The sequence below is a fragment of the Dermacentor andersoni genome, unplaced genomic scaffold (assembly GCF_023375885.2).
Source record: "Dermacentor andersoni unplaced genomic scaffold, qqDerAnde1_hic_scaffold ctg00000044.1, whole genome shotgun sequence".
Taxonomy (NCBI): Eukaryota; Metazoa; Arthropoda; class Arachnida; order Ixodida; family Ixodidae; genus Dermacentor; species Dermacentor andersoni.
This window is the reverse complement of record NW_027314758.1, coordinates 754,617-782,500: the sequence shown is the minus strand read 5'-3', so window position 1 is coordinate 782,500 and position 27,884 is coordinate 754,617. Positions and strand designations below refer to the sequence as shown.

Below are 27,884 nucleotides of genomic sequence, written 5' to 3'. Positions count from 1 at the left end.
AGAACTTCGATATCTATTCTTGATGCAGAGCTATGAATTTGTAAACTTCGTGCTACTACTTTTTTCGAACTTTCGAATTTTTGAAAATCTTTTTAACAAAATTCAGGCCCTAAATCAATATTCCGCTTCCAACAGTCACTAGAATTTAACTGTCTCTCTCAAATGCAACAAATTTCATTAAAATCAGTCCAGGGGTTATCTCAAAAAGGCGTTTCTGCCTTTTACATGTATTTGAATAGGCCGCGTCGGAGTTAGGGCCCGAGCTAAAGCTTCCTCTTAAGAGGAAGCTTTAATTAGCTGGAGCCCAACTCCGATGCCGTCTATTCAAACACATGCAAAAGGCAGAAACACTTTTCTGCCTTTTGCATATCCCCAAACTTAAGTTGGCCCGCCCCCAAATTTTAGTTGGCCCACCCCCAAATTTCAAGTTGGCCCATCCCCAGATTTCAAGTTGACCCACCTCTAAATTTAGGTTGGCCCACCCCGAAATTTCAAGCTGGCCCACCCAAAAATTTCAAGCTGACCCACCCCGAAATTTTAAGCTGGCCCAACCCCAAATTTCAGTTGGCCCACCCCAAAATTTCAATTTGGCCAACTTCCAAATTTCAAGCTGACCCAACTCCAAATTTTTAGTTTGCTCACCCCTACAATCATCTTCCCCGTGCATTTTCTAAGGAGCCCTATGTATCTCTATGGGCATTCTTTCTTTTTTGGAGGGGAGAGGGGGGTTACATTGTGTCTTATTGCTTATAAAGCTACCAATCATCTACATTTATACTATTACAATGATCAAATGTCCTAAGTATGCAAATTACACGTTTTGTGCAGATAAAAGGCATTACACTTTTCGCAGGACGGGTTTGGAGTACTCGCCAAAGAATGATTACGCATTAAAAACGCAATGTAGACCAAGTTCATTACCTGCAATGCCACAGGTATACTTGACCTTATTTTTTCAAGGCCTGCATTCATTGTATCTAAGTGAGAGACGCACACATCAAAGTAAGCTGGAAAAAAGGCTCCCCTACAACCGCTATTTTTATTTTCAGTAAAACAGGCAACGGATCCTAACAATCACGAAAAGTGCAATCGATAGACTGTACCTTTGCACACAATTGTTCCCAGCGGAAAACAGAACCTATAGTGCTGCATTTTCTACTGAACAGTTGACGACGTGCGAGGTGATGAGTCCCTGCATATTATTCAGCGTACTAAGGTCACCCCAAATCATATGCAACGTACAAATTGTCACATCAATAATGCTGATGAGCAGGCCAGAAGAATAAAAATAAAATGAAGCATTAGGGGATGCTTTGATACGAGCAATAAGAAAGGCGCCTTAGCTCGCAAACAACATTGTTCTTTGTCGGAACAAAGTTCTTTTGGCCAGGGTTGTGTAGCCACTGCTTCTTGCACAATCCCTTTCATTGTGGTATCGTAAAAACTGCATAACCATATTCAGGCTTCTTGCTGCAGTTATGCACTACCGCACGGCATAGTGCTAGCACAACACCGCGGGAAACAGAGCGTGCGACGTTCGCTGCACCGAGCCAGCCGAGCTAAGGAGAAAAATGGCGCCAACGGAAAAGAAAAACGCAAACAACACACAAGATCTGCATGTTTCCAAGGGCAATGGCAAGGAGACCAATCGTCGTGCAGAAAAACGGACTCATAACTGGTTCCCGCAGAGGGGATGCCTAAGAGGCGAGGAGGTCGCGCGGTGGCGGCAGAGTTCAAAGGGTGGTACTTTCAACTCTTCAAGGGACATTAGGTGCCTCGATGCACGTGCCCCCGAGCAACGTCTCCTCTATCTAGAGGAGGCGACACCACGAGGCACCCTAGCTACTACGAGAGTTGCTGTAACTCCAGCTGCTACTAGAAACGACAACCGATTGCGGACAAACTCAATAAATTTAAGTTCAAGGTACGGTACGGCACGTTTCTGCTATTTCTGAAAGATAAACACCATGCAGATTTGTCAAGCGGGCAACTGACGCACAACATGCAGACTCAAAGCCGCATTAAAGCACCGTAGTGTCTAGGCAACATCGTAGCACCGCAGAGTCTACACGTCTCACTTCAACACTTTTGTGCCCGCTGTGGTAGCTTTGCAGTTATATCATTGCTCCAGGCCGCGGGTTCGTTCTCTAAAGTCGCAGCCACATTTCGACGGGGGAGAAATACAAGAACACCCGTGTGTTTGGGTTTATGTACTCAAAAGAACCCCAGGGGGTCAAAATTCATAGTATGCCACTACGGCGTACCTTATTATCCAATTGTGGTTTTGGCATGTGCAGTCCCATAATTCCATTTTAACATTTCTTCCACGATGCGATGTACTATGCGAGGCAATGGCAATAATAACCAAAATGACTTCTTCTTGTACAAGTGGTGCTTAGATTTCCTAGGTATACATTGTGGCGCAAAATACATTTCTTGAAAAGGGACAGAAGAAAGTTGGCGCTTCACTGTCTTCCTTTCTTCTGTCCCTTTTCAAGAAATGTATTTTGCGCCACAAAGTATACCTAAGCAATAATAATTTTCTCGGAGGTTATGAACAATGGTGCACAACGCCTCAAGCAAACACGTCTCGCTGCGCGTTCTGTCTATTGCGAATACGAACTGCTGTGGTGCACGCACGGTAACATTTACCATCAACTCGCCCCTCTCACATTGCACTAAACGCTGAAATGATACATTCGCCGTCAACATCATCACTAATTATTATCAATCAAAGCAAACAGCAAAAGACCCTTCATTTAATTATGTCGATTCCCACAGTGTAAGACCCGCATAATTTTTCATAATTTTCAAAGGAAAGCAAAGCAATGCAAGTGATCGTTAAATTTATTCAAAAATGATACCATTCATAGCACATACTGCCAAATATATAGTAGCACATAGAGCAAACAGATTGTAATTTACTGTATGCCCAACAGGCAGAAATAACTCACCTTCATGAAACTCCATGCTATGAAATGCCTACATGAGCTTGACCAAACGTTACAGGCTTTGTCACAGTGTCACATGCCGTGTGCCATACATCACCAGTGCTTCCTCTGCTTGTAAGAATTAGCGGTAGTTCAGTGGAATATATGGCACCCCAGTGGCACTAGCAGAGCCTATAAATGATAGTAATTTCTAACCTGTGCACTAACCACATTGGGTGACCGGCCAACCGGGTAGTACAACTAAAATAAAATGCATCTGGATCTGTGTTCACGTTGCGCACCAAATCTTTCACTTAGCACATGGAATAGCATGCTAGCTACTGTCTCCTTTTTTATTCGAAGCATATTACTAGAGCTCAACCCAGCTCCTCAGGCGCGGCGGTGTCGCCTTCAATGACCTTTAGTGACCCCATGCCATACCACGTGACACCGTGACGTCACGACAGACGAGAAACGGGGCTCCAACTCGCGCCGTCGCTCGCGTCGTCGCGGCGGTATATAAGCAGCTGCGCTTGTTTCTAGGTGGCTTTGGCTCAACTCTTGCGAGATGGGCTGGGTGGGAATCAAACCAGGGTCTCCGGAGTGTGAGACGGAGACGCTACCACTGAGCCACGAGTACGATGCTTCAAAGCGGTACAAAAGCGCCTCTAGTGAATGCGGTGTTGCCTTGGAAACGAGCTGTTTCTAAGGCTCAGGCGTGCGTCGCTTGCTCAGGCGCACATTTCGTTGCCGCGCCGAACGCTGCGTTGCTCGACGCTCACCGCGGCCAATGCGGGGCGCGTAGTCGCTGCGCCGTAGCCCATTGTCTTACACCCCTTGGCGGGTCGACGGGAACGCTGTCGCGTTCCACTCTTGAAGGCGAAGCAGAGTAACGCATGAGTTGTTTCTTCGTCTAGCCGAACCAAATATAGCCAAGCAACAGCAGTTCACCAGGCTAAACAGTGGTTCAACAACTAAAATAAAGGCTAGTATGCTTCGCATCCTGGGCTTAACCTTAGCTAAGCTACAGCCATTTTTAAAGGTATGATTAGCATACCGATGGTACTTCACACACTTTCTGGTAGCTAACCAGCTTCTCAAACCATTTCCCACCTAGTGGGTTGGGTTCTCATACATAAACTTCCACGCATGTGATGATGAGAATGGGTTCTCTGGACAGGCAGGCTCTCTTTTTGTCCGCCTCGCCCAAACCTCAATTGTGCAAATACCGGGAGCCTCGCCACCCGCATCACAACAAAACGGATTGGATGAGGGAGCCTTGTGCCGCATTCATTCCTTCCTGCTCTTCCCGCACATCCTTGAGACATCATCAGTGCATGCTAACTGGTGGACAGAAACAATAAATCAGTTAGGTACTTAATCTGCCTCCATGCCTTCATGACAATAACACTTTCCCATTTTGCTGTTTCCTTGCAATTATAAATCTGTGATTTCTTAAAGGGCCGAAAATGACGAGGGCGGTACCATAAAGAATAGGTGCCAATAAGTACCAAATATTCAGAGGAAAATAATTGCCAATAAATGCTTGCCGAAATTTTAAAAAAGATGCTCAAAATTCAATTCTTATAGCAAACACCAGACAACAATAAACCTTATCAGTAGGTGTCCATTTCCTCGAATGTTTGATAGGTCTGAACATGAGAATGCGGCAGGGTTTTTCACGAGGAATGGCTGGCTTGCAAGGTATATTTGGAGCGCTCAGATGACATTGCTTGTTGCCTATTAAGACAGTCATCGGTGCATTCCAGTGGCCACTTCCTCAGCCCGTCTTGCTCCTTTCTCGATTTTTCTGGAACACGGCCTTTGTCATGTTCCTCCTTTCTTTGACCAGGTGTCCCTTCTAGTGCTTTACCAACCTAATGTGTTCTTCCAGTAGCCCAAAGCAATGAGAGGAGAGATTTCATGCCCATTCTTCAGTGAAAATTCTGGTGGCAGGGGCACTATGTCACAATAACTGAGCATTCATTATAACTGGGATCACTACAAGTGAGCTAGACTATTGCAGTATTTTGATTTTGCATATACCTTAATTGTTATATTGTTATAGTTATATTGTATCTTGCTCTGTTAAATATTTTATGTTCTCTACTCTTGTTGCTACTTGGCTTGTAACTCGTATGCTTCGATTTCAATACACGACAAACATGAGGTCTTGGTAAAGTCCTATAACAATCCTTATTTTTTTATTAAATATCTTCAACTTTCACAGATGGTGGCGCCACCATGTGGTTTGTTTGTGAACCAGCAATGTGATTATCAGCCTCTGCCGAGTGGAAAATTGCCGCATTTCAGGAAGAGGGGACAATTTGCCTGTCACAGCTGTTTCAGTGTACAAATGTGGGATATTGCAAGAAAACAGATAGTGGCTTCAACATTAAGTTGCCACAAAAAATGGTACAGACAAAGTGAGACAACCAGAAAGCCACAGGGTGGAAACTACATGTGGCGCACCTCATATAAAGGGATGTATCATGAAAGTTACGCGTTCAAAACACATGTCACATTGTTCCTCTACCTGAAGCACCTGGAGTGCATCATTCCTATGGAATTCACCAGCACTAGATTTCCCACAGTCACCATATCCTAGTCTTTTTGTATCCCCAGCCCTGATTCTTTTAATGCGCGAAGCATTCTTTACATACTTCAGGCGGTTTGAGTGCATCTATCTAGCCTCCTATGTCGTAATGCCGTCACGATCGTTTCTTCAACTGGGTATATACCAGAATAGGCAAGGAGGCATGGCCTATATGCAAGCATACATAACAATGACACGTGATGGCATCAATGAGGTGACATATTTGTCACGGCAGGTACGTCATGCAAGAAATGGCATAAATTACATGATGCTGTTGTGGTCATATCTTTAACTCTAGTACATATATCGCACCTGGGCACCTCCAACAAAATGTTACATAAATAAGGGATGAAACATTGAAGACTATTTACCATGTATATATTTACAAAAACAACTGTAGCATTGGCCTGTTCAGCCAGCAGCTCAACACCCAGGAGCAGCTTGTCTTCTTCGTCGAGGCGCCTGCGCGCATCTTCCAAAATAAGCATGCAATAAGCATGTAGCAATATGAATTACATGCATTCTGGTCAACCTGGCAACACTTTGCCGAACCCTAAACACTGCTCAATAGCCAGCTCCCTGCAAAATGCTTCTCATAACGTCATTCCCACTGTGCTTGGGATCCGCACAATTTTTGCCTTTTTAAGGCAGGAAAGGCAGCACTGAAACGAGTAGCAAAATTTTCAAAATGCATATTTTGAACTTCCCTAGGTTTTATTTACTACTAACCAACTTTTCGCAGCACTCTTTTGCTGTTTCTTGATGAACCAAATCAATTAGGCAAATTGTCAGGAATTGGATACCTGCAGAGTGGCTTTTTCGTGTTCGGCTGCATAGGGCAAAACTAAATTCTACTGGGTTTCCTTACATGAGCGTGAATTATAGGTAATAGTTTTCATCAGTTTTACAGTTGTAAGTACACCATATGCTGCAAGGCATAGTGTTTCACAGCTGTCGACAAACACTGAACTACACCTGATCAACGCTATAGAACGCAGTGCAAGTGCAAACACAATGAAGCCCGCCTTTAGTATATTTCACATTTTACTGAGCTACATGCTTGGTTATTTAGTGCTCTATGAATTCCAACCAGCACTGTTAAGAATGGCCATACGGGGTTGCAACGTGCCAGCTTTCAGCCCGTTGCACGTGTTCCAAGCCCACCAGTCGGGGCGCCCTTCCGAGAGCTGCGGACGGCCGGCAGCCACGTGGCGCGCGATCAACTCCGGAAATTGGTACTTGGCCGAGCCACCCGGGACAAGGCAGTTCTACGAAGCCCTCGGTCGTCGACTCCGGAGCCTTTGTGTGTATGGGCTCGATCGTGTGTGCCTTTGTGTGTGTGAGCCATAGTGCAGGGCGGCGGCGAGTTTACAATGCTTGGACGAACCTTCCCGACCATTCCTGCTCCGACACACCTCATCCTCCAAAAAGGCGGGGCATCTTGAATGACGTCGAACTATGACGCCGAGCAAGGGCTTACAAGCAGCGTTTGCCGGCTGCTAGAGGGTGCTCGTGTCGTGCTCGTTGTCGGGAGCTGAGTGCTCTGTCATACTAGAAATGTACTAGTGAGCTGTGTGCTCGTAAACTGTTTGCTGTATGTTAGTTTTGCTGGCTCCATATGGGAGTCGCGCTAGACAGCCAATGTATGTCCTGTTTTAAATGTAAATCCTGCAATTAAATCCTGCTCGCCTAGCCCTGTCGTCCCAAGTTCATCTCCACAGCTACGTCTGACAAATCCTACAGCACTTTCACGCTAGCGAAACAACAGGTTCCTGCATTTGCAGTATTTACATATTTATACAAGTGTTAAATGCAGGTGCTTCCACACTGAACATTTTTCAGTTATGACAAAATCTGTATCGCTTTGCTACCTATGCAATAACATATATAGTTAAACTTCGATATAATGACGTCAGTAAGAGCGGCAATTTGCTTCGTTATATCGAAATTTCATTGCATTGAAATTTGGCCTTTTATGCAAATAAGCATAGTCGTCGATCGAATTTTCTCACGTGGAAAGGGGCCACAATATTTTCGGAATTACTGGGCAATCCAAAAAAGCAAACTTGAATGAGAAAATTCATTTTGGTAAATTTGGGAGTTGACAATGATACGGCTTCATGCCACATACATCGACGATATCGTCACTTCGGCGGTACGAATTAAGTGAAGCCAGTCATGCTTTTGCGTGCCCTCCGCACCCGGGATTGATAGCGTCATTGCGATACTATCAAGAAAAGCACCGGCAGCGGGAAGCGAATGCTTCGTCTGCCTCTCGCTCCAACGTGTCACCGAAACTCGATATTATGCAACTTCCAATACTAATCACGCGGGTTATACAGGTTACATGGTGCCTTTGCCATCTTGGCATGCCTCTTTCTGCAGACACGACAGATTACCTCTAAAGCAGGATGCACAGTTGCGTATGCGCTCAACCGCGCTTACAGCCATGCGCAGCCACAGCCGAAACGCGTGCCAACTTACCCCCGTCCCCTTCGCGCGCAAGCTCGTTCCCCTACCCCTTTTTCCCTTTGCTCGCGCACGAAGGCGGCACTCGTAAAGCCACTATCTTTCGTGTCTCATTGGTGCACACTTTCACTTGCGCCTAAAGCACACAGTGCGCGGGGCGCGATAGAATCTTAACGCACTTTTAACTTCATATGGAACATGATGCAGCTCCACTTCGGCGGTCGCTCTTGTCGCGCGGCACGTGATTTGACAGGTGCATTTGCAAGCAGTTGCTTGTAATTCAATCATTTGACCATCTGTACCGGCGGAACTTTCCATTTATTGTCTCGACATTCCTTTGCGGCGGCAGTGAAAGTTCGTTATATTGAAATAACATACAAACACACCTCGTTATATTAAGGCTATAAATACGCTGTCCAAGCGCTCGTCCTTGTGTTGCCCCTATTCTTCGTCCCTGTTTGTTTGCGCACAAAAAGTATAAATATAGGAACTAGTACTCTTTGTTCAAAGGTATTTGCTGAATATACATTTCGATATTGGGATCTGCAATGAGCCCTTTGTTTCTTGTGAAATGCACACAAGAACTTTTGTTGGGGTTCACTTTAAATCCGTTTTAGTCTGCCCATTTGGACACTTTGTTCAAGCCCTGTTGTACTTGCCTCTCATACACTGCAAGGTTGCAGGATTTCAAACCTATTTGTATGTCATCTATGTAAACAGAATAAAAAATGGCTGGTGGTAATGAAGCACGAAGCGTGCACATCTTCACGATAAAGAGCGTGCAGCTAAGCACACCTCCTTGGAGTACACCAGTTTCTCGTATAAAAGGTCGTGACAATACATTGCAGAGTTTTACGTGCAAGGTACGTTTGGACAAATAGCTTTCTAGTATGTTTAACGTATTTCCATGAATGCCCATTCCCAACAAGTCTCGCAAAATCCCGTATCGTCACAGTGCGTCATACGCCTTCTCCATATCGAGGAATATCAATAAGAACTGTTTATGTACAAATGCATCATGGATATTTCCTTCAATGCCACACTAACAGAAGCCACACTAATAGGGATCAAGCATATTGTTAAGTTCAAGGAAATGTATTAGTCTATGATTAATCATTTTTTCAAACAGCTTGCACAAACAAGTTGCAAGACCTATCGGGCGATAACTTGCCGCCAAGGAAGGGTCTTTGCCCAGCTTCAAGACGGGAATAACAATAGCTTCCTTCCACGAGGATGGGAGGTATCCGGCAGCCCAGATAGAGTTGAAAAGTACCAGAAGTGTCATTTGCGTGTTTTTGCATAAATTTGCGTGTCTTCTTAATCTGGATAGACAAGATCTTCAATGGCAGCACTTCCTTACACTGCAGCACTTCGGCCTATGTATCCTTTGTGTTGCCATAATTTTCAGAACTCACTTAAAGTATGCACAAGCGTGACAGCTGACTGATAAAGAGCAGACCACAACTATGATTACTGTGCCAATACAAATATTTATTGGACCTTTGATGTTCTCATCAAACAAACAAGAAAACAAGAAATATAGTATTGCAATTTATGGACCGAATTTAAAAGCGATAAACTAACTCCAACTGTAAGCTAGCTGAAAAGGGGTGAATGTGAATAAAATATAAACATTAAAACTTACATCATAGGCTAGAAATATATGATAATGTGAAAATGAAGAAGTTTGAGGAACAGCAGCCTTGCTTTGTCTCTATGATCAAGTCAACTATTGCACAAAAAATGAACACATTAATATATGTGCATGTGGCGAAAAAGAAATTGTCTCACACACTCAATGCTCACTTGTACCGAGTGCATGATATAAACAGTTAACAATGTAGCTGGTTGCTTCCAACAGACAATGGCAAACAGCTAAAACATCAACTGTAAGCTAAGAGAAAATATAGCTGAAAATACAAGATAAATATCAATGAGCAATGAAATAGTATGCATGCCCACACAAAGAAATGCATCCCCTGTGCAGACTTCTCAGTAAAATTAATTTAAAAAAGAAACCTGTGCAGACCCATGCACAGGAGAAATATGGCCCAGTTGTAACCTGCCCTAGGCCAAGCCAGTGCTCAGATCAAACTGATCTTGAACAAATCATCCCAGTCGCTGTCTTTCGGCTGAAAAAACTTCCTCTTTTTGGCACCCGGTGCAGTCACAGCTGACTTTGTCGAGATGTCAGCCTGAGACATAAGTGAAGTGTCATCTGCTTTCTTGCTTGGCTGCACTGGTCTCTTCTGCACACCAGCAACAGCAGACACCTGAAAAATATGAAGAAATTCTTGAAAGCATGCAGCTTTTCGAAATCGGTCATATAAGAGAGAAGCATTGTTTGTACTTCCCCCATGATTCACTTATCATGCGAGCATGAAATTGGGCTAGTTAGCCTGCAAATGCCATGGCACAGCAGTTAATCTATGAACTTTAAAATCTGTAAGACTCTCACAGACATAACACAAAAATGGAAGGGGGAGGGAGAGTATGCATTTTTTAAAGTTTGCCTTCAGCAGACACCTTTTGTGGGATACATATCAACTTTATTAACCATGATTTACCTTTAAATGCTATAAAGACAGCAGAGATCGACAAGCAACCCATTGTTTTCAAATCACAGCAAACTTTTTTTAATGCCGGTTTTTTTTCTTTGATATGTTACTGTTAATGTTTTAGGCAGTCAGGTACTTATTTGTGCACTTTTCATGGAATGAGGCTGGATCTGTTTAAGTTATCTGGCACCGGTGAGGCTGCTGGTTACAGTATTTCCATTATGGCGTGGACACTGCATTCTTATTTGATACAGTATATTAAATCATTTTTACAAAGTGAATATTGTTTTCAATATGCATAATTTATAGCACGTTGATGCAGAAATGCTCCAAATGATGGTGTGTGTGCCTTTAAAATTTAAACAAGGTTCAGCTTCATCCTATAAACTTGACAATAGCCATCAAACTACCCACCAGTAGGCATACACTCTGATGTTTATTCATCAAGTATCAATACAAAGCACTCTAGAATGCTCGTGTGACACTGATAACAGGATTTCTTAAAGCAAGGCTTGAAGAACAAAACTGCCGTGCTTAGAATGGTCTATAAGTAAGGAAACGTAACCTGAAAAGCAAACAATGCTTCAGCTATTTTTGCGCAAACTTTACCTTGTCAGATGATGCCTTTGGGCTTGCCATGCTGCGGCCAGATTTCTGTGGTGTCAACATAAACACAGAGTAAAACACTGCTTAAAACAACCACAAACATAGTAACATAATGTCTGCTGCAGCACCCCAGAAGATGACAAACAAAGACAAAACAATGTGGCATTAAAAGCCAAGCACTCCTTTAAGGGAGCACCGACATCACATTTCCAAATAATTGTACCTTTGTAATAAATAAAAACCCAGACCCCCTAATTGCTCTAAAATATACTGGATATTGCCAGAGAGCCCTAAATAATTTAGTATATTGCTTGTATCTAAAACCAGTTTAAGTTTTGACACCCAGGATGCGGTTGAATCATGATGCAACGATACACTGGCTTGCTGCATTCTTGTTATCACTGCAGCTGCCACAAGCAAGTGCAGCCAGAGAACCCATGCAAGCACTGTTGTTTATTTAGAAACATTTTTTATCAGCAACATCACTGTACTTAACTATACTGCTACACGACAGTCAGCAAGTTTGCTGTGTCATGACGTCACAATAATGTTGATGATGCCAGGTGTGGCATTTTTGGCATTCAAATTAAAATATTTATGACTGTCTGTAGTTGCCAAGTATTATGCTCCTTTTATGTGCAGCAAGCTTCTGGTAGAGATTCGAAAACCTTAAAAGTACTGCTATGTGTCCATAATCCTTCAAAGGGACACTAAAAATAAATAATAAATCCATTTAGACTGTCAGTGTTCTTTGAAAGCTCTATAATATTTAATTTCACAATAATACATTGATTACAAAAGAAAACGAAGATAAAGTTCCATTTTTTGAATTTCACGCCCAAACCCCAGCATGTCAGGGTGGCATCATGGATTACAAAGCTTCTTTTCGTATTCGCGCCATTAGGGCTCATTAAAGTTCAAGAAACTTGCTAAGTTCAGCTATGGCTCTTTTAGAATACAATGTAGCCCATCTTTACTAATAAAACATTAACTAGGTGCAAGCAGGTGCTGTCAAAATCCGTGACGTCATGGCAAGCTGGTGCGGGGACTTCCAAGGCGGCATCACCACTTGCCTTTTGTTCCTGCGTCGTTTCTGGCTTAAACAGCCTCTTCTCTCACAGTAAGAGTGACATTTTTGGTTTTGTAGAAAGATAATTTGATAATGCAGCTTGAATAATTTTTCGCTTCAGTGTCCTTTTATAAGTAACCTCCTGCGCTATATATATAAGAGCAGCAAAATTTGGCTTAGACAATCTTTAGTGTTAATGAATAATCAGCACGGCTTGACATATCGAAGAAGTGTTTCAATGGCCCTGATACTTTAGACTGTAGACATTCAATTATAGCAAGTGTCTGGAGCACACACCTCAGACACATGCTGACGAGGGCTCCTTCTTGGCGTTTTGGTCAAGGGCTTCTGAGGAGAAAAACAACATATTTGGGTCAATACTGCATGTGCACATCTATTTACAATGCAGTACATTCAAGAAAACAATGCTTTTGGCACACAGTGAAGTTGATCAGGACACGGGCTAACAATACCTAAATACAGTATGAGTACACAGCACAATTATGGAGGCTAAACACAAGCATGAGAATGAGTAAAGGCAAGGCGCAAAAGACAAGGATTGAAGAAGGACACAAACGACAGGACCGGCGCTACTCACAACAAAGTTTATTTCCCCAACAAGCCTGCCGCCTTATGTAGGTCAATCAAGCCGAATCACACACAAAACGTTAGAAGTACAATACAGCAATCTGTCGACCACTCAGGAATCATATCTGGCACAAAAGATCAAATGAGCAAACAAGAACCACACGTGGAGCAGCACGGGAAGCAATTCATCGAGCACAGTCTTTACTAAATCAATGGGGAGAAAAAATGACACATAAAAAATACCGTCTACGCTTCACTATCAACTATCCAAAACATAACACCATTCAAACGCCTAAGGCCCAGTCAGTGATAAACCCTGCACGACTATGGGAATAATGAGCAATGAATAACACGGAAAAAACATAAATAAAGGTGTCTAAGTACAGTGTCTGCGTCATAACTAAAATCTCCTATAGTCACTCACCTAAAAAACTGATAAAACGTGTGACCGTGCGAAAAATGAACCACATGACAAGCAATGAAATGGACAGAACAGTTGAACGATAAAGGGTCTAAAGAACAACGTCTGCATAAACAAAAAAACAAAAAAACTAAAGAAGGCAACAAACCCTGTAAGAGCCACTAGAAAACCGTCAACAAAATAAAAACTAAATAAATGAAAGGAAGACAGACGGAAAAACCTAAATGAAATCACTCTGACATGAGGCCTAAATGAAACCTTCTAAAAAGTTGTCTCCTTGTCACTAAGCACAATGGACGGTCTGCTGATGCATTTGTTTCCCTCTTTCTTGATGAAACAGGCTTCCGAAATCTCCTGCTCGAACCTGTCTTTTCCGAACTTCAAAAATTTAGTTTTGTCGAACTGAGGGCAGAAATTAGTGCAGTCTCTGCAACCACGTGTGGTTCTTGTTAGCTCATTTGATCTTTTGTATCAGATATGATTCCTGAGTGGTCGATGGATTGCTGTATTGTACTTCTAACATTTCGTGTGTGATTTGGCTTGATTGACCAACATGAGGCAGGCTTTTTGCGGAAATAAACTTACCTGGTTGTGAGTGGCGCCGGTCCTGTCGATTGTGTCCTTCTTCAGTCCTTGTCTTTTGCGTCTTGCCTTTACTCATTCAAGCACGAAGCAACTAGCCCAAGCAAGAGTTTTACTTTTACAAGCATGAGGGGCTGTGGTTACATGACAAAGAAAAGCATTTAGATACTTTACATTGTAAATGGCACATTAGATCTGACAGAAATCTGAAAAAAATTTTATTCCTGGAGTATCATACTACCATATACCATTGTAAATGACGCATACTACAGTCGCCGAATGATTTTTCGGACTCCAAAAATTCGGACATGTTCGATTATTCGGTCTGCTTCGCAGCACCACCATTCTCCACATAGACCATAATGTATAACAACTGCCCAAAGTTCGGACACCTTGCAACCTCTCGTCTGATTTTTCGGACACTCTTTGAGCCAACTCAATCGAGAGCACCATGAACCGACTCTGATCGGCGCATAGTTCGACTTGCTGAACACCATTTTTGTTTTGAACAGAACCTCCTTGCTGCCCCACGAAGTGGCGCTGCTGCAAATCCCCACTCATCATCATCGTTGCTGCCTGGTTTGTAGCCACAGCTACAGCAGTTCCAGTCTCAGCTTAGTAAGCCATGTCAAGACAATCCAGCAGCTGATTTGTTTCTTTCTTCGTGCACGACACTGCGAGTAGGCCACATTTTTCGTTTGTGCGACTGGCGTCGGTGTGACGGCGTGGTGATGTTTCCTTTGTGTGCTGTGTCGAGGTTGCAGTGATGCAACGCAGCATACGGAAACATAGCGTCGAGTGTCTAATGGCGCCGACAGTGCCCGCGCAGACTGTGCTGGGGAATGCCGGCAAGCGGGTGCCGGGAGGCTTAGGATTTGTCGCCTTCCGATGTGCTCCCTACTGATGCCGAAACTGTTCTGCCGAGACCTGCGCAGTGGTTGCATTGCTATTCCGGACACTGTCTCATTTGACAGTTTCACAAGTGCTGATACTGCTGTACTGACATGCACAGAACTTGACGATGGCGAAATCATTCGTCAGGTTTCTGTTGCGCCGCTGGATGATGACTCCCGAGACAGAAGATGACGCACCATGTGCTACGCTGCCGTTGCATGCGGAGCGTGTACAAGCAGTGACTGTGCTTTCAGCCACCTATAGTGACCGTACGACCCTCTCCGAGATTCAGGCTTATCTGAGTGCACATAAACAGAACAGCGTGCAACGGCGCATTCACGATTTCTTCAAGCCTACTGCCGAGCCCGAATAAGTGCGTGGAAATAAAGGATTTCTTTTTTTTTTCTTAATCTGCTTTTTCGAACAACTGTTTATTCAGACATTTCCGCAGTACCCGTGAGGTCCGCATAAACAGTCAGCGACTGTATTTTAATAGTGCCATAACTGAATACCATGACTGGTAATATGCAGTGCACAGGGATATCAAGAGAGCTTGGGAGCCGAGTTGTCACAAGTACCACAGTGTGTGACTTGTCATTGTTCCTTGGCAGAGGGTGCAAGTATCATGAGAAACAATATATGAAGCACTCCCCAAGAACTGTAAATGCCTTTCTTAATTATAGTCAGTTTGGATACTTTCATCTTTGTTTCAGGCAATATCTAGCCCAATGCCTCACTGTAGCAATGGTACTTGTTTTGATATGCAATGGGGGTGTTCACCTAGCAGAAGGGTAACTAGATATAGGTTGTAGCGCTAGGCGTAAACAGGTCGGCGCTATATCGTAACGGGGAAGCAAGCACTTCTCGTCGTCTTCTCTTGCACCAGCACACCAGCACCATGCCCACTGCCCAGTGCCTTCAGTACAATCACTCCCCACCGAAAGAGTAGCCATCCTGGCGACTTAAGGACAGGAGAACACAGGGGGGTCATGGCACTGCTTGAGCCGGGAGACGTGGACAATTTCCTGGCCCCGACGACGCTGGTCGGAAGGCGTTTCGAGTGGCTCGATGAGGTAGTTGACCGCGGATGTTTGTTTCAGTACCCGATAAGGACCGTGGTACTTGGAGAGCAGCTTGGAGGAAAGGCCTGGAGGAGTAGAGGGCACCCACAACCAGACCAGCGAGCCAGGCGCAAAGCACGGAGCCGTAGTGGATGAATCGTGGCAAAGCTTTTGGCGCCACTGGTCCTGGGATGTGAACGAACGAGCGAGCTGGCGACATTCTTCGGCGTAAGCAGCCACTCTAGAAACAGTCGTACACTCCGAAGCATCTGGCCGGTAAGGTAGAATCGTGTCCATAGTGCATGAAGGTTCGTGTCCGTAAAGGAGAAAGGGGAGAACCCAGTGGTGCTTTGCGTGGCGGTATTGTAAGCATAGGTGACGGAAGGTAGAATGCGATCCCAATTCGAGTGGTCAGATGAAGCATACATGGCCATCATGTCACCAAGGGTGCGGTTGAAACGTTCGGTCATCCCATTAGTTTGAGGATGATATGCCGTGGTAGTGCGGTGAATGATGCGACACTCCTTTAGCAATGCTGAAAGGACGTCAGAGAGGAAAACGCGACCGCGGTCGCTCAGTAATTCTCGAGGTGCTCCATGGCGTAAAATCAGATTTTGAAGGATAAAACTGGCGACGTCTTTTGCTGTGGCAGATGCTAGGGCTGAAGTTTCAGCGTACCGCGTGAGGTGGTCGATAGCAACAATAACCCAGCGGTTGCCGCTTGGAGTGTTGGGAAGCGGACCGTATAGGTCAATGCCGACGCAGTCGAATGCGCGCGCGGGGCATGGCAAAGGTTGCAAGGGGCCGGTGGCATGTTGAGGTGGCGTCTTGCGTCGTTGGCATATGTGGCATGACCGGACATACTGGCGAACGAAACGGTACATACCACGCCAGTAGTACCGAAGCTGCAGGCGAGAGTATGTCTTTAATACACCAGCGTGGCTGCATTGTGGGTCGTCGTGGAACGTGGCGCAGATGTCGGAGCGGAGGTGTCGGGGTATAACAAGCAACCACTTACGGCCGCTGGAATTGTAGTTGCGGCGGTACAGCAGGTTATTCCGAATGATGAAGTGCGTGGCTTGACGACGAAGCGTCCGAGAGATCGGTGCTGGTGACTGGCTGGACAGGAAGTCAATAAGCGAAGAGATCCATGGGTCTTTGCGCTGCTCTGATGGCATGTCGGAAATGTTGAGGGCGAAGGCACCGCAGGTAGATATAGACGAGCGGACAGGGCCAGAGGGCAGGGGTGACCGGGATAGAGCGTCTGCGTCTGAATGCTTTCGGCCTGAGCGATAAACAACGCGGATGTCGTACTCTTGTAGGCGCAATGCCCAACGGGCAAGCCGACCAGTTGGATCTTTTAGTGAAGATAACCAGCATAGGGCATGATGGTCGGTCACGATGTCAAATGGACGCCCGTACATATAAGGACGAAATTTGCCGATAGCCCAAATGATGGCCAGACATTCCTTCTCAGTAACTGAGTAGTTCGCCTCGGCTTTGGTAAGGGTGCGGCTGGCATACGCGACGACGTACTCTTCGAAGCCATCCTTGCGTTGTGCAAGAACAGCGCCGAGCCCGACACCACTGGATCTCAGTTGGAGCAGAGGGATCGAAGTGTCGCAGTACTGGAGGCGAGGTGAGAACGCGTCGTAGTTCTTGGAATGCGTCGTCGCACGCCGAGGACCAGGCTGATAGGTCAGAACGGCCGGTGAGAAGCTGCGTCAAGGGGGCAATGACAGAGGCAAAGTTACGGACAAAGCGTCGGAAATAAGAGCACAGGCCGATGAAGCTGCGAAGCTCTTTCATGGTGGTTGGTTTAGGGAACTCGGATACGGCGCTAAGTTTTGTGGGGTCCGGAAGGATACCGTCTTTTGAAACTACATGGCCGAGAATAGTAAGTGTACGAGCGCCGAAGTGGCATTTCTTCAAATTCAGTTGCAGTCCTGCAGTGGAGAGGCACGCAAGTACCTGCTCGAGGCGGTTGAGGTGCGACGCAAAGTCGGTGGAAAAAACCACAATATCATCTAAATAACAGAGACACGTTTTCCACTTCAGCCCTCGAAGAATGGTGTCCATCATTCACTCGAAAGTGGCAGGCGCGTTGCAGAGGCTGAACGGCATGACAGTGAATTCATATAGCCCATCAGGCGTTATGAAGGCTGTCTTTTGACGATCAGCCTCTGCCATTGGCACTTGCCAGTACCCGGAGCGCAAATCGAGCGACGAAAAGAATTCCGCTCCCTGCAGACAGTCCAAGGCATCGTCGATGCGCGGCAGAGGATAGACATCTTTGCGCGTTATTCGGTTAAGGCGGCGATAGTCGACGCAGAACCGAATGGAGCCATCTTTTTTTTTAACGAGGACAACCGGAGATGCCCAGGGACTGTTAGAGGGCTGGATGATGCCACGCTCCAGCATGTCGTCAACGTGCTGGTCGATGATACGGCGTTCAGCAGCCGACACACGATAGGGACGCTGGCACAATGGTGTTTGCTGACCGGTGTCGATACAGTGAACGACTGCAGACGCTCGACCCAAGGATGGTTGGTTGGTCAATGTCAAATGAGGAATGAAAACGTTGGAGGAGTTTGATGGTTTCTGTTTGCTGCGCAGGTGTGAATTCTGCGTCGACAACGCGAGCGAAGACGTCTACAGGGACATCAGTCGCGGCAGGATTAGTAACGGAACAAATGGGAAGTGATGCCGTGTCGCCAAACATCGTGGCCGGGAGAACGCTATCAAAAGCTTCAGCGGTACCCAGGCACTCGCTGCGGAGTAGGGATGATGGGCAGGCGGACGGATTGCACACGTAAAGGGCAGCAGAACCGTCGCAAAAAGTGACGACAGCAAACGGAAGTAGAAAGTTCTGGCGGCGCGCACAAGTGGCCGACGGTGTAAACAGAACAGATGAGTTCGCAGCAGAGTTACATGACACAGGAACCAGAGCGGCGGAGAAAGGTGCGATATCGATGTCAGAGGCGGCAACAACTTTAGGAGAATGGTCGTCATGGTCGCAGCACGGCACGGATAACGTAAGTTCGGCACGAGCGCAGTCGATAAGAGCTTGATTGACAGATAAGAAATTCCATCCAAGAATAACGTCGTGTGAGGAACGAGGTAGGACGACAAATTCTATAACATACATAACGCTTTGAATGACAACCCGGGCTGTGCACGACGCTGAAGGCTGAATGCGATGCGAGGTTGCCGTACGCAGAGAAAGAGAGGTAAGGGGAATGGTCACTTTGTTCAAATTGCGGCAAAGCTTCTCACTAATAATAGAAACGGCGGCTCCGGTGTCGATAAGTGCGTGTACGGTGACGCCATCTACGGACAGTTCAATTTCGTTCACCGGGTTAGAATGAGGCCTTGAAATGTTCGACGTAAACGCAGTTCTTGCCTCTGGAACTGCGACTGTTAGTTTTCCTCACGGGCTGGGCTGGGTCGGCGAACCATCGGGGAAATGGATCGGCGACGTGGGGAAGGTGACCAGCGTCCATCGAAAGGGAGGCGACTGTAAGATGAGTCCGGAGGAAGGCTAGATGGGTCCTGACGCGGAAGTCGAGCAGGCCTGTAGCTTGAGGCGCCCCCACTGGCAGGTAAACGGGGGCTGCGACGGCGGCAGAATCGTGCTACGTGGCCCGGAAAATGGCAGAAATAGCATATTGGCCGGTTGTCAGATGTACGCCACGGGTTGACGACAGGGGCTCCAGTGGCCGAGTAAGGGACGACCATCGGGCGTGAAGGTGGCGGCGGCACATGGAAGGTGCCAGTGGCCCGGTAGGCATCAGGAGCCGGAGGAGCGTAAGGCCGGGCAACAACGTCAGCGTAAGTGAGCGGTCCAGCTGCAGGCTGCGGAGGAGGGGCAGATGGCAGCGCCGCGGCAACTTGGGTCTGAATGACGTGGCGAAGCGAGGGAGCCAAGGTTGTCGACGGCTCGGGTGTGCTGTTCGCCAGAGAGAGTTGGCGTGCCACTTCCTGACGGATGAACTGCTTTATCTCCGGCATTAAGGTAGAGATATCGGCAGCGTCGCGGCCGAAATCCAACGGAGATAGATCCGTGGTGTCCTGCTGAGCAGCGCGCGTTGATGCACGCTGCTTGCGCAGCTCGTCGTAGTGCTGACAGAGCTGTACGACCTCGGCAATCGTCCGCGGACTCTTCGCGACGAGCATCTGGAAGGCTTGGTCATCGATGCCTTTCATGACGTGCTTAATCTTGTCAGCTTCGTCCATAGATGAGTTGACGCGCTTGCATAGCGAGAGCACGTCTTCAATATAACTAGTGAAGGTCTCCTCCTGGCGTTGAACTCGACTACGCAAGCGCTGCTCAGCGCGAAGCCGGCGAACGGCGGGACGGCCGAAGACCTCTGCCAAAGTTGCCGTGAAAGCCGACCAGGTGGTAAAATCGGCTTCATGATTGCGGAACCATAGGTTTGCCACGTCAGTCAAGTAAAAGATGACATTTGCGAGCTTGGCGCGGTCGTCCCACTTATTATAGGTGCTTACACGGTCATATTCGGCGAGCCAGTCTTCCACGTCGTGGTCGTCTGTGCCGCTAAATATAGCCGGATCGCGCTGCCGGATGACGCCAGAACAGACGATGGCGGGGGGCACGGGAGCAGCAGCCTGGGACGGTCCCGGTTCATCCATTGCAATAGCTGGTGGTAGCGTTCGGCTGCGGAGTTCCAGGGTGTCGAAGAGAAACCCAGCACCTCCACCAAATGCAATGGGGGTGTTCACCTAGCAGAAGGGTAACTAGATATAGGTTGTAGCGCTAGGCGTAAACAGGTCGGCGCTATATCGTAACGGGGAAGCAAGCACTTCTCGTCGTCTTCTCTTGCACCAGCACACCAGCACCATGCCCACTGCCCAGTGCCTCCAGTACAGATAATGTTTTTGTTGCAATAGCTGCTAGTTGACCCAACACATGATATGAGCAACAAAATGATATGTCTATCCACAAGTTCCTTTTGTCCCATTTTTTGCTGCTGGTTTAGGACAGTACTGTGACTATCACTTTTTCCTTCAGTTCTTCATAGTGCTTGCCTCAAGAATGGTTAGCCAGTCACTGTACATTGCAAGTGATGCCGTTGAACAACGCTATGAGCGCCTTTGTTATCATAAGAGGTGTGGAAGGACTGACCTTCTCAAGCAGAGGCAGCTCGGGAGAGTGACATTACAACGAAGTAACATCGGCATAAAAAAGTATTTGGAGCCGAGCACTTATGTTTCATGACTGGAAGATTAACACTATCCTCAAAAAAAAGAAGTGTACAATCATTGCATTTTATCGGCACTAACATATGGGGAGAAACTTAGAGGCTAACAAGGTAGTTTGAGCATGCAATGAGTGATGGAACAAAAAATATTAGGCAAAGTGCTAAGAGACAGGAAGATAGCTTTGTGGATTAGAGAGCAAATGGGGGTAGCCAATATTCTAGTTGTCATTCAAAAAAAAAAATGGAGTTGGGCAGGCCACACAACACGTAGGGCAGATAATAACCAATGGTCTACTGGAGTTACAAAATGGGTACCAAGGGAAGGGAAGCACAGCTGAAGATGGCAGAAAATTAAGAGGTTTGATAAAATTCTTAAAAAATTTGCAGGTAGAGACTGGTGTTAGGTGACACTAGACTGGGGTAATTGGTGATCCCTGAAAGACCTTTGTCCCGCAGTGAATATAAAATAGGCAGATGATGATGATGACTCATCTCCTCCATATGCTACAAATGTAACTGTACACACCAACATAGCACCTCAAAATTAAAAGTAGCAATCAATACAATATTTAAAATGCAGTGCACATATCTTCAAGCCTCTTTCAACTGAGCCTGTGCTCCAAATTTCATTAATATCCCCCGAGGGTGTTAGAAAAGAGAGCCGCACAAGAGACGTCTGAATACAATTGACTTCAATTATTGATCGAACTGATTGAAATTATTTGAATTGCTCTGCGGCTTTAATGAAACAACATGCAGAAATAATGTCAAAACGAACCGGTGATTCATTTGGCAGTATTTGCCCGATTCTCACACACCCCCAAATGAAACATGTGCCCACTTTCCATGTGTACAAAAACTAACATGGAGATAACATCAAAGCTTCTAAACATAGTAGAAATCTCGCGCACCCGATTGTTAAGCAACGAAAATGGGCAGTGGTCTATTATACGAGTTGCACAGTGACGACCGGGTTTCCAAAGAGGGCTTCGCCGCACGACAGCCTTGTTTTGCGGCAAAGCAGACAAACGCCGAGAACGTGATTATCAGTTTTTCTTGGGGAAAAAATAAAGGTGTGCATTAAAAACGGGCAAATATCCTAACTAGACATATTGTGCTACCATCACTGCTTGAAGATTTTCTCAGGGCAGAGAGAAAATAGGCATTTTTGATAGCAGATGACGTGTGTTCAATGCATTCACTGTAACCTAACATCTGCAGAGACAGATGCTGCCAGAAAAGGAGTCACTATTGTAGTCACCGTGGGAAGCAGGTGTGCGCACGCCGATTGGTCAAGTTCTAATTATCCGGCAAAGGCCAACTTTAAGATCAATGTAACGGAAGTTCGCCTTGACAGAAATGCGTGGGCACTGGGCCAGGATTTTCGATGGGGATTGAATTAACCAGAGTTGAATTAACGGAAGTCTACTATACTAGCTTCAGTAGTACTTTCAAACTGCCCTTGAAATATATAGCCCTGAGAATCACTGGCCTCTTCATGCTTCAGTGGGAGCCTATTGTAACAGCAGGACAAGCTGAACGACAGCACTCACTGCCATGGATCGCCGCTGCGACATCTTGGTTGTTACCGGGCGCTTGCTTGCGCTTTCTTCCTTGTAGGTGCCGCCCCCTGTGTCACTCTCTTTCAGAAGTCGGGCTTTGGATGACGTCCTCTCAATTTCATCCACCAATTTTGAGAGCTGAAGAGAGGTCAATCAAGGTTAGCAACAAAGCAGTACAGTCCTGTCAAGACAATACTTGACAAGACGAGCACAAATCCAGCATCAATCTAAGGGTAGAAAGAAGTAAATCCTAAATTTTGTTGATCGTGTGTTATTGCAATGAGTATTGTACCACTTCAATGAAACTGAAAAGGCAAGACAAAAAGGGTAACAGCGAAGTGAATGTTCGTACGCTCAGCAGCTCATATTATGCATTCTGGAAGCAAAAATGTTAAATACCTAGCAAGAGGGGCTCTTAAATGGCACTTTCTGGACGTGCATGTGTGTTTAGGGCAAAGGGCTTGGTTTGGCTGACACACTGCCTGCAAGCCAATGTCCCAATTGCATGGTTGCATATTAATGCAAAAATGCAACGCAGTTAATGTGCCATGTATCAGCACAGCAAACTGCTGATATCCCATCAAAATCAACAAGGGACCATTTGATGGCCCATCAGAGGCATCACATACACTTCTCTTTCTTCCGATCCAATCGTAATTTCTTTCTTGACATATTAGTGTGTACACTTACAACAAATGTAAATGAAGGTATATGTTCATGTGGAATATGATTTTGTTTATACTGAGATCTGAATGTATATTGGTAGCAAGGGAGTTAGCTAAGAACTTATTGCTGCTTTTACTCAATGGCTCAACAATCTCACCGCTCCTTATATGCATTATTTTGTTGAAGCGCACTGCCAACCACATAAAGGAGTTTCAGACATTACAAATTTAGTACAATGGAGTTCATAAAAAGTTATACAATGAAATCTCAGCCGATCTTTAAGGAACACCTGCTGTACATAATAGATCGGTGACTAAAAAAAAACAGTGTGAGCATTAGGTCAAGACTAGATGATAAAACAGCACCAGATGACAGCAATACAAGACTTACATGCCTTACCCCTCAAGAAGCTTTCATCAGTTGTAAATGAAAAAGTAGTAAAAAAAATCAATACACAATGAAATAAAGTTGAGCAGAGTAACTAGTTGGGCTTGTTGGTTGAACATAAAGGAAGGCTACAGCATGGGAACCGACGGAGACAAAAGAGGCACACAAAATACACAGACACAGCGCTGACGTTCAACAAAAATGACCTAGATGACCTTGAATAGTGTTATTAACATTGTTGTGGTGTTCCCTAAGCCGATTGTTAATGCATCAGCCAGTTTTCTCCATGTAGCCTTTACCAGATGAGAAAGGTACCTCATATACGACACACTTGGCACACTGTGCGAAGCACTGTTCTGCGATTACATAGTTTTACACTGTGCTTTCTCCTGGAAGACAGAGCAAGTTTGCTTGCTCAGTGACACCAGTTTTCTAGGCGTGGAAAAACATCAACATTTGCACTCTGGCCAACCTTCTTAAGGTTGTGCGAGATTCCATGAAAATGGGGAGTAACTGCCTTCTTTACGGTGTCACGACTGTCCTGTGAGCTGTGTCCTTGCACAACTGCAACACTAACCTGTAGGCTTGTGCGAATAGTGCTTTTTTGGTTCGAAACGAATTCGAAGCAAATAGTAATTCTTCTCGAATAATTTCGAAGCGAATACTTCGAAAAGTAGCAAGTAAAGAAAAAAAACGGCAGAGAGCTAAGGTCTGGGGTTTATTCAAGAAAAGTAAACAACTTGATTATTTACAAAAATCTACAAATTTTTGTGCAAAAGCACTAGCTGTTCCAAATGCTGGGGTTTGAGGTGCTCCCTTCTGCAGCTTACAACGGCTCCTGCAGTTGAAAAAAGCATTTCACTTCCTGTCTGGGTGGCTGGTATCGAAAGATACCTACAGCAGCTGCAACCAGGGTTGGGTAAAGGTGGCTGCCCTTGCTTTTCCACCACACCTTCGGACCGGGAAAGCAGGGGGGCCTTCAAGTACCCAGCAACCTCATCCGAGATTGTACGGCTTAACTGATGATGTGCACGTGAACTGAAGTGTGTAAATGCACTCCACACAGAGTCCCCTGATGGGTCTGCAGAGCAGGTGCTGTTCTCACTTGTTGCTGTACCATGTTGATCAACTGGCACAGTCTCAACAATTGTAGACTGCCCTTGCTAGCACCATCCATCTTCCTTAAAGCACTACTCAGTTCCAGTCTAGTCACAAGCTTTTTTGCATCATTCCTGACTTTTCGTAGGGACACAAATTTTTGTTATTGTTAGTATACATGGACAAAATGCTCTCGGAGCTTTTTCTACGCAGTTGGTCATGCAATAGAACAGCTATTGATGTTTTTTTTTTTTTGTGCCTAGAATACTGGTGTCACTGAGTAAACAAACTTGTGCTGTCTTCCAAGAGAAGGCCCAGTGTAAAACTAATCACAGGACAGCGCTTCACACAGTGAGCCCAGTGTGCCGTATATGAAGTACCCATCTCGTGGTAAAGTCTACATCGAGCAAACCGGCCGATGCATTAACAATCGTTTTGGGAACACCACAACATTATTCAAGGTCATCTAGGCATGCACTGTCGCAACTGTGGGTGCAAACTTGTCTTTGACAAATGCAAGATTGTATCTAGGAGACAATCAAGCCTTACTAGAGAAATTATCAAGGCTGTCGAAATTGCACGTGCAGGAAATAACTGTGTCAGTTGTCCCTCGATAACCTTGTGCAAAAAAGAGCTGACCTACCTTGATTCAAATGCCAAGGTGTGATAGCCATACGAGCAGGTTCTGTGCGCATGTATGATCTTGTTTATTTTTTTGCCAAGTGTTTGCTTTAAAACTAGCTGTGCACCGGCAAAATAAACATTTTGGTTCAAAGTCAGTCCTGTGTCTGTGTACTTAGTGTGCCTCCTTTGTCTGCATCGGTTCTTGCACTGTAGCCTTCCACAAATAAATAAATTGAATTAAAGAAGTTTTTCTATTTGTTGTTAAATTAGTTTGCCTATGGAGGTTATGCTACAGGACAATAAGTTTTCATCACAGCTGCAGTAAAGAATCGGTCATTTTCTGTGGGAATATTGCATTGGCTTCAGCTTCAGCTCGGTAGAGTGAAAGTGGAAGGTACTGTCAAGCTGGCTGACATTTAGCGTATGTCCTGCCATCTGCCTGCCCAGCAAAAGTAGAACACAAAGAAAAGCCAATGCGTTCAACCCTACCTTGCTGCTAACTTGCTAAATGCCACGGCTAACTTGTGAAACTGCTTGGTACTGTGCGTGCTACTACCACCGTGCAAAAATAACCATAAAATAAAACTGATAAGCTATTCATGACCAAGGCTTGGAGTTTGCCCCACTGTAAACCGAACTCACACTGGTGATACAGGTAAAACTGGTCATATTAAGTTCGACATTTGTTGCATATTGGCTATACTGGTGAAGGTTTATTAGCATTTGTCTGCTGTGTACAAAAGTCCAAAGAACGGACACACACACACAAGGACAAGCCAAGGTGTTGCTGCAAAACTCACGGAATCAGCGGATGAATTGTCAGCAGCTGCTTCTGCGACAGAAAGCGGTGCAGCCACTACCGCAGTCTTTGCCTCAGTCCATAAAATGCTAGACTTGACTGGCGTGTCCGTAGGCTCAGGAGTGAACATGGTCTTATGTTTGTCTGTATGTTTGTGCTCAGCTTCTGCAGAGGCAGCTGTTGGCACAGATTTTAGTTTTGACTGCGACACGGGTGTCATAGCCTGCAAGAAGCACAGCATGAAGACAATGACAAGGTTCTTGCCCTAAAAAGAGATTCAGCATCACTTGAAGCAAGTGTCACTGGGTGTCACCTTCACCCATGGACTGTCGATGCACTCTAATGGCACATTCGGATGGTAGCTCTGATCTTCCGAATCCAAGCGGACAGATTTCGGAAGTGCTATGGATATAAGTCGGAGATACCATGTGCCGACCGAACAGCCAGCTGCTCCTCGATGCAGTGAGAAGAAAGGAAGCGAAAGCTGAGGGGAACTGCCCGCACCATGGCCAGTGCCGCCACCGATAAAAATTGTTGTTGCTACAAACAGAGCCCCTTCGATAGCGCAACTACAAAAAAAGAGGAGGGTCTTGCGAATAGAAAATGACCAGATTTCTCGGCTGCTCCAATTGTGATAGTGGGAGCGCCTCTCTGTGATCTGGTGTGGAATCAGGCAGTTAGAAACGACCATCTAAGTCTTTCAGGAGGGCCCCTTTTTGACCATCCAAACAAGATCGGCCTTCTGGGAGTGCTCTAGAATGCTCAAAAATGATCATCTGAAGATGTGATAAGAAAAGTTTGTACCCTTTGGGAGTTCCTTGACCGCAAACAACAATCGTCATCTACATTGTTTTTCCTTTCTTTATGCTGCCTGCCCAGTGCTTCCATGTCTCAAATGGTATGCACGCTATCAGCGTGACATAGCGTTTTTGACAGGAAAGCAGCGAGCACAATTTGCAAGAAAGGAAAAGCATGAAAGACAGCAGACAACTACTATTGTTTGAGGATAGGATACGACCCAAAGGGTGCAAACTTTTCTTAGACTGTGGCAGCTCTGAGTGATGCCCACTACAAATCCCATTCACTAGCAATCGGACATACGTCCACCACCATTTCAAGATATGTCCCTTAAATGTCTAGCGGACAAGTTCTTTGTCTTGTGCGAGTATTTTTTTCATGCTCTTTAATTCATTCTGTATAATCAACCATCTTGCCCACATGTCTCCTTTAGAAAGCCTCACTTCTTGTTCTCACTGACTATGCACGATTAGCGAGACCACTTTAATTTTATATGCTTATGATGACTTCTTGAGTGGATGTATCCATAGTTTGTTATTGCTGCTTTATTGCAGTGGTGTACAAAGCTAAATTTCATATCACAGTCATTACATTGCGTGGCTGCAGGCACAAACTTGGTAAATGTAACAAATGCCTTTGAATATGGCTAAAAACATACTCATATTGTAGTCGGCCTGCACACAAGCATATGAAAATAAAGAAGAGTTGGACGAATGGTTACTCATAACACACTTGAGCAGCTCACTCAAAATGCTTGAGATTCTTAACTATAAAAAAATAAATAGCGAAGAAGAAAAAATTAAAGCAAACAAACAATGGTATAATGTGTATTAGCAGGTCTATTAACCTATGAAAAAGTTAACTTCAGAGTCCTTTGGATCCAGGAATTTAGAAAAAGAACCAATGCATCTGTGCATGTCTGCATGTCAGTGTAATGCATATTATTGATGTCCG

The 27,884-nt window shown here is 45.4% G+C and overlaps 1 protein-coding gene across 4 annotated transcripts in view; it reads right to left on the bottom strand.

Annotated features, from left to right (window-relative positions):
• Positions 1-9,525: 9,525 nt before the first annotated feature.
• The window catches only part of LOC140214449 (uncharacterized), a 74,802-nt gene continuing 56,443 nt past the window's right edge, over positions 9,526-27,884 (bottom strand). For 3 of the 4 annotated variants that reach the window (XM_072285806.1, XM_072285808.1, XM_072285807.1), the window contains 5 exons: positions 26,134-26,355; positions 22,550-22,696; positions 12,526-12,576; positions 11,163-11,207; positions 9,526-10,268 (listed from right to left, as the gene is read on the bottom strand). In XM_072285806.1, the coding sequence (XP_072141907.1) occupies positions 10,080-10,268; positions 11,163-11,207; positions 12,526-12,576; positions 22,550-22,696; positions 26,134-26,355 (654 nt within the window). In that variant the 3' untranslated portion in view covers positions 9,526-10,079. The remainder of the gene's footprint in view (positions 10,269-11,162; positions 11,208-12,525; positions 12,577-22,549; positions 22,697-26,133; positions 26,356-27,884) is intronic. The other variant, XM_072285809.1, reaches the window with a different exon arrangement.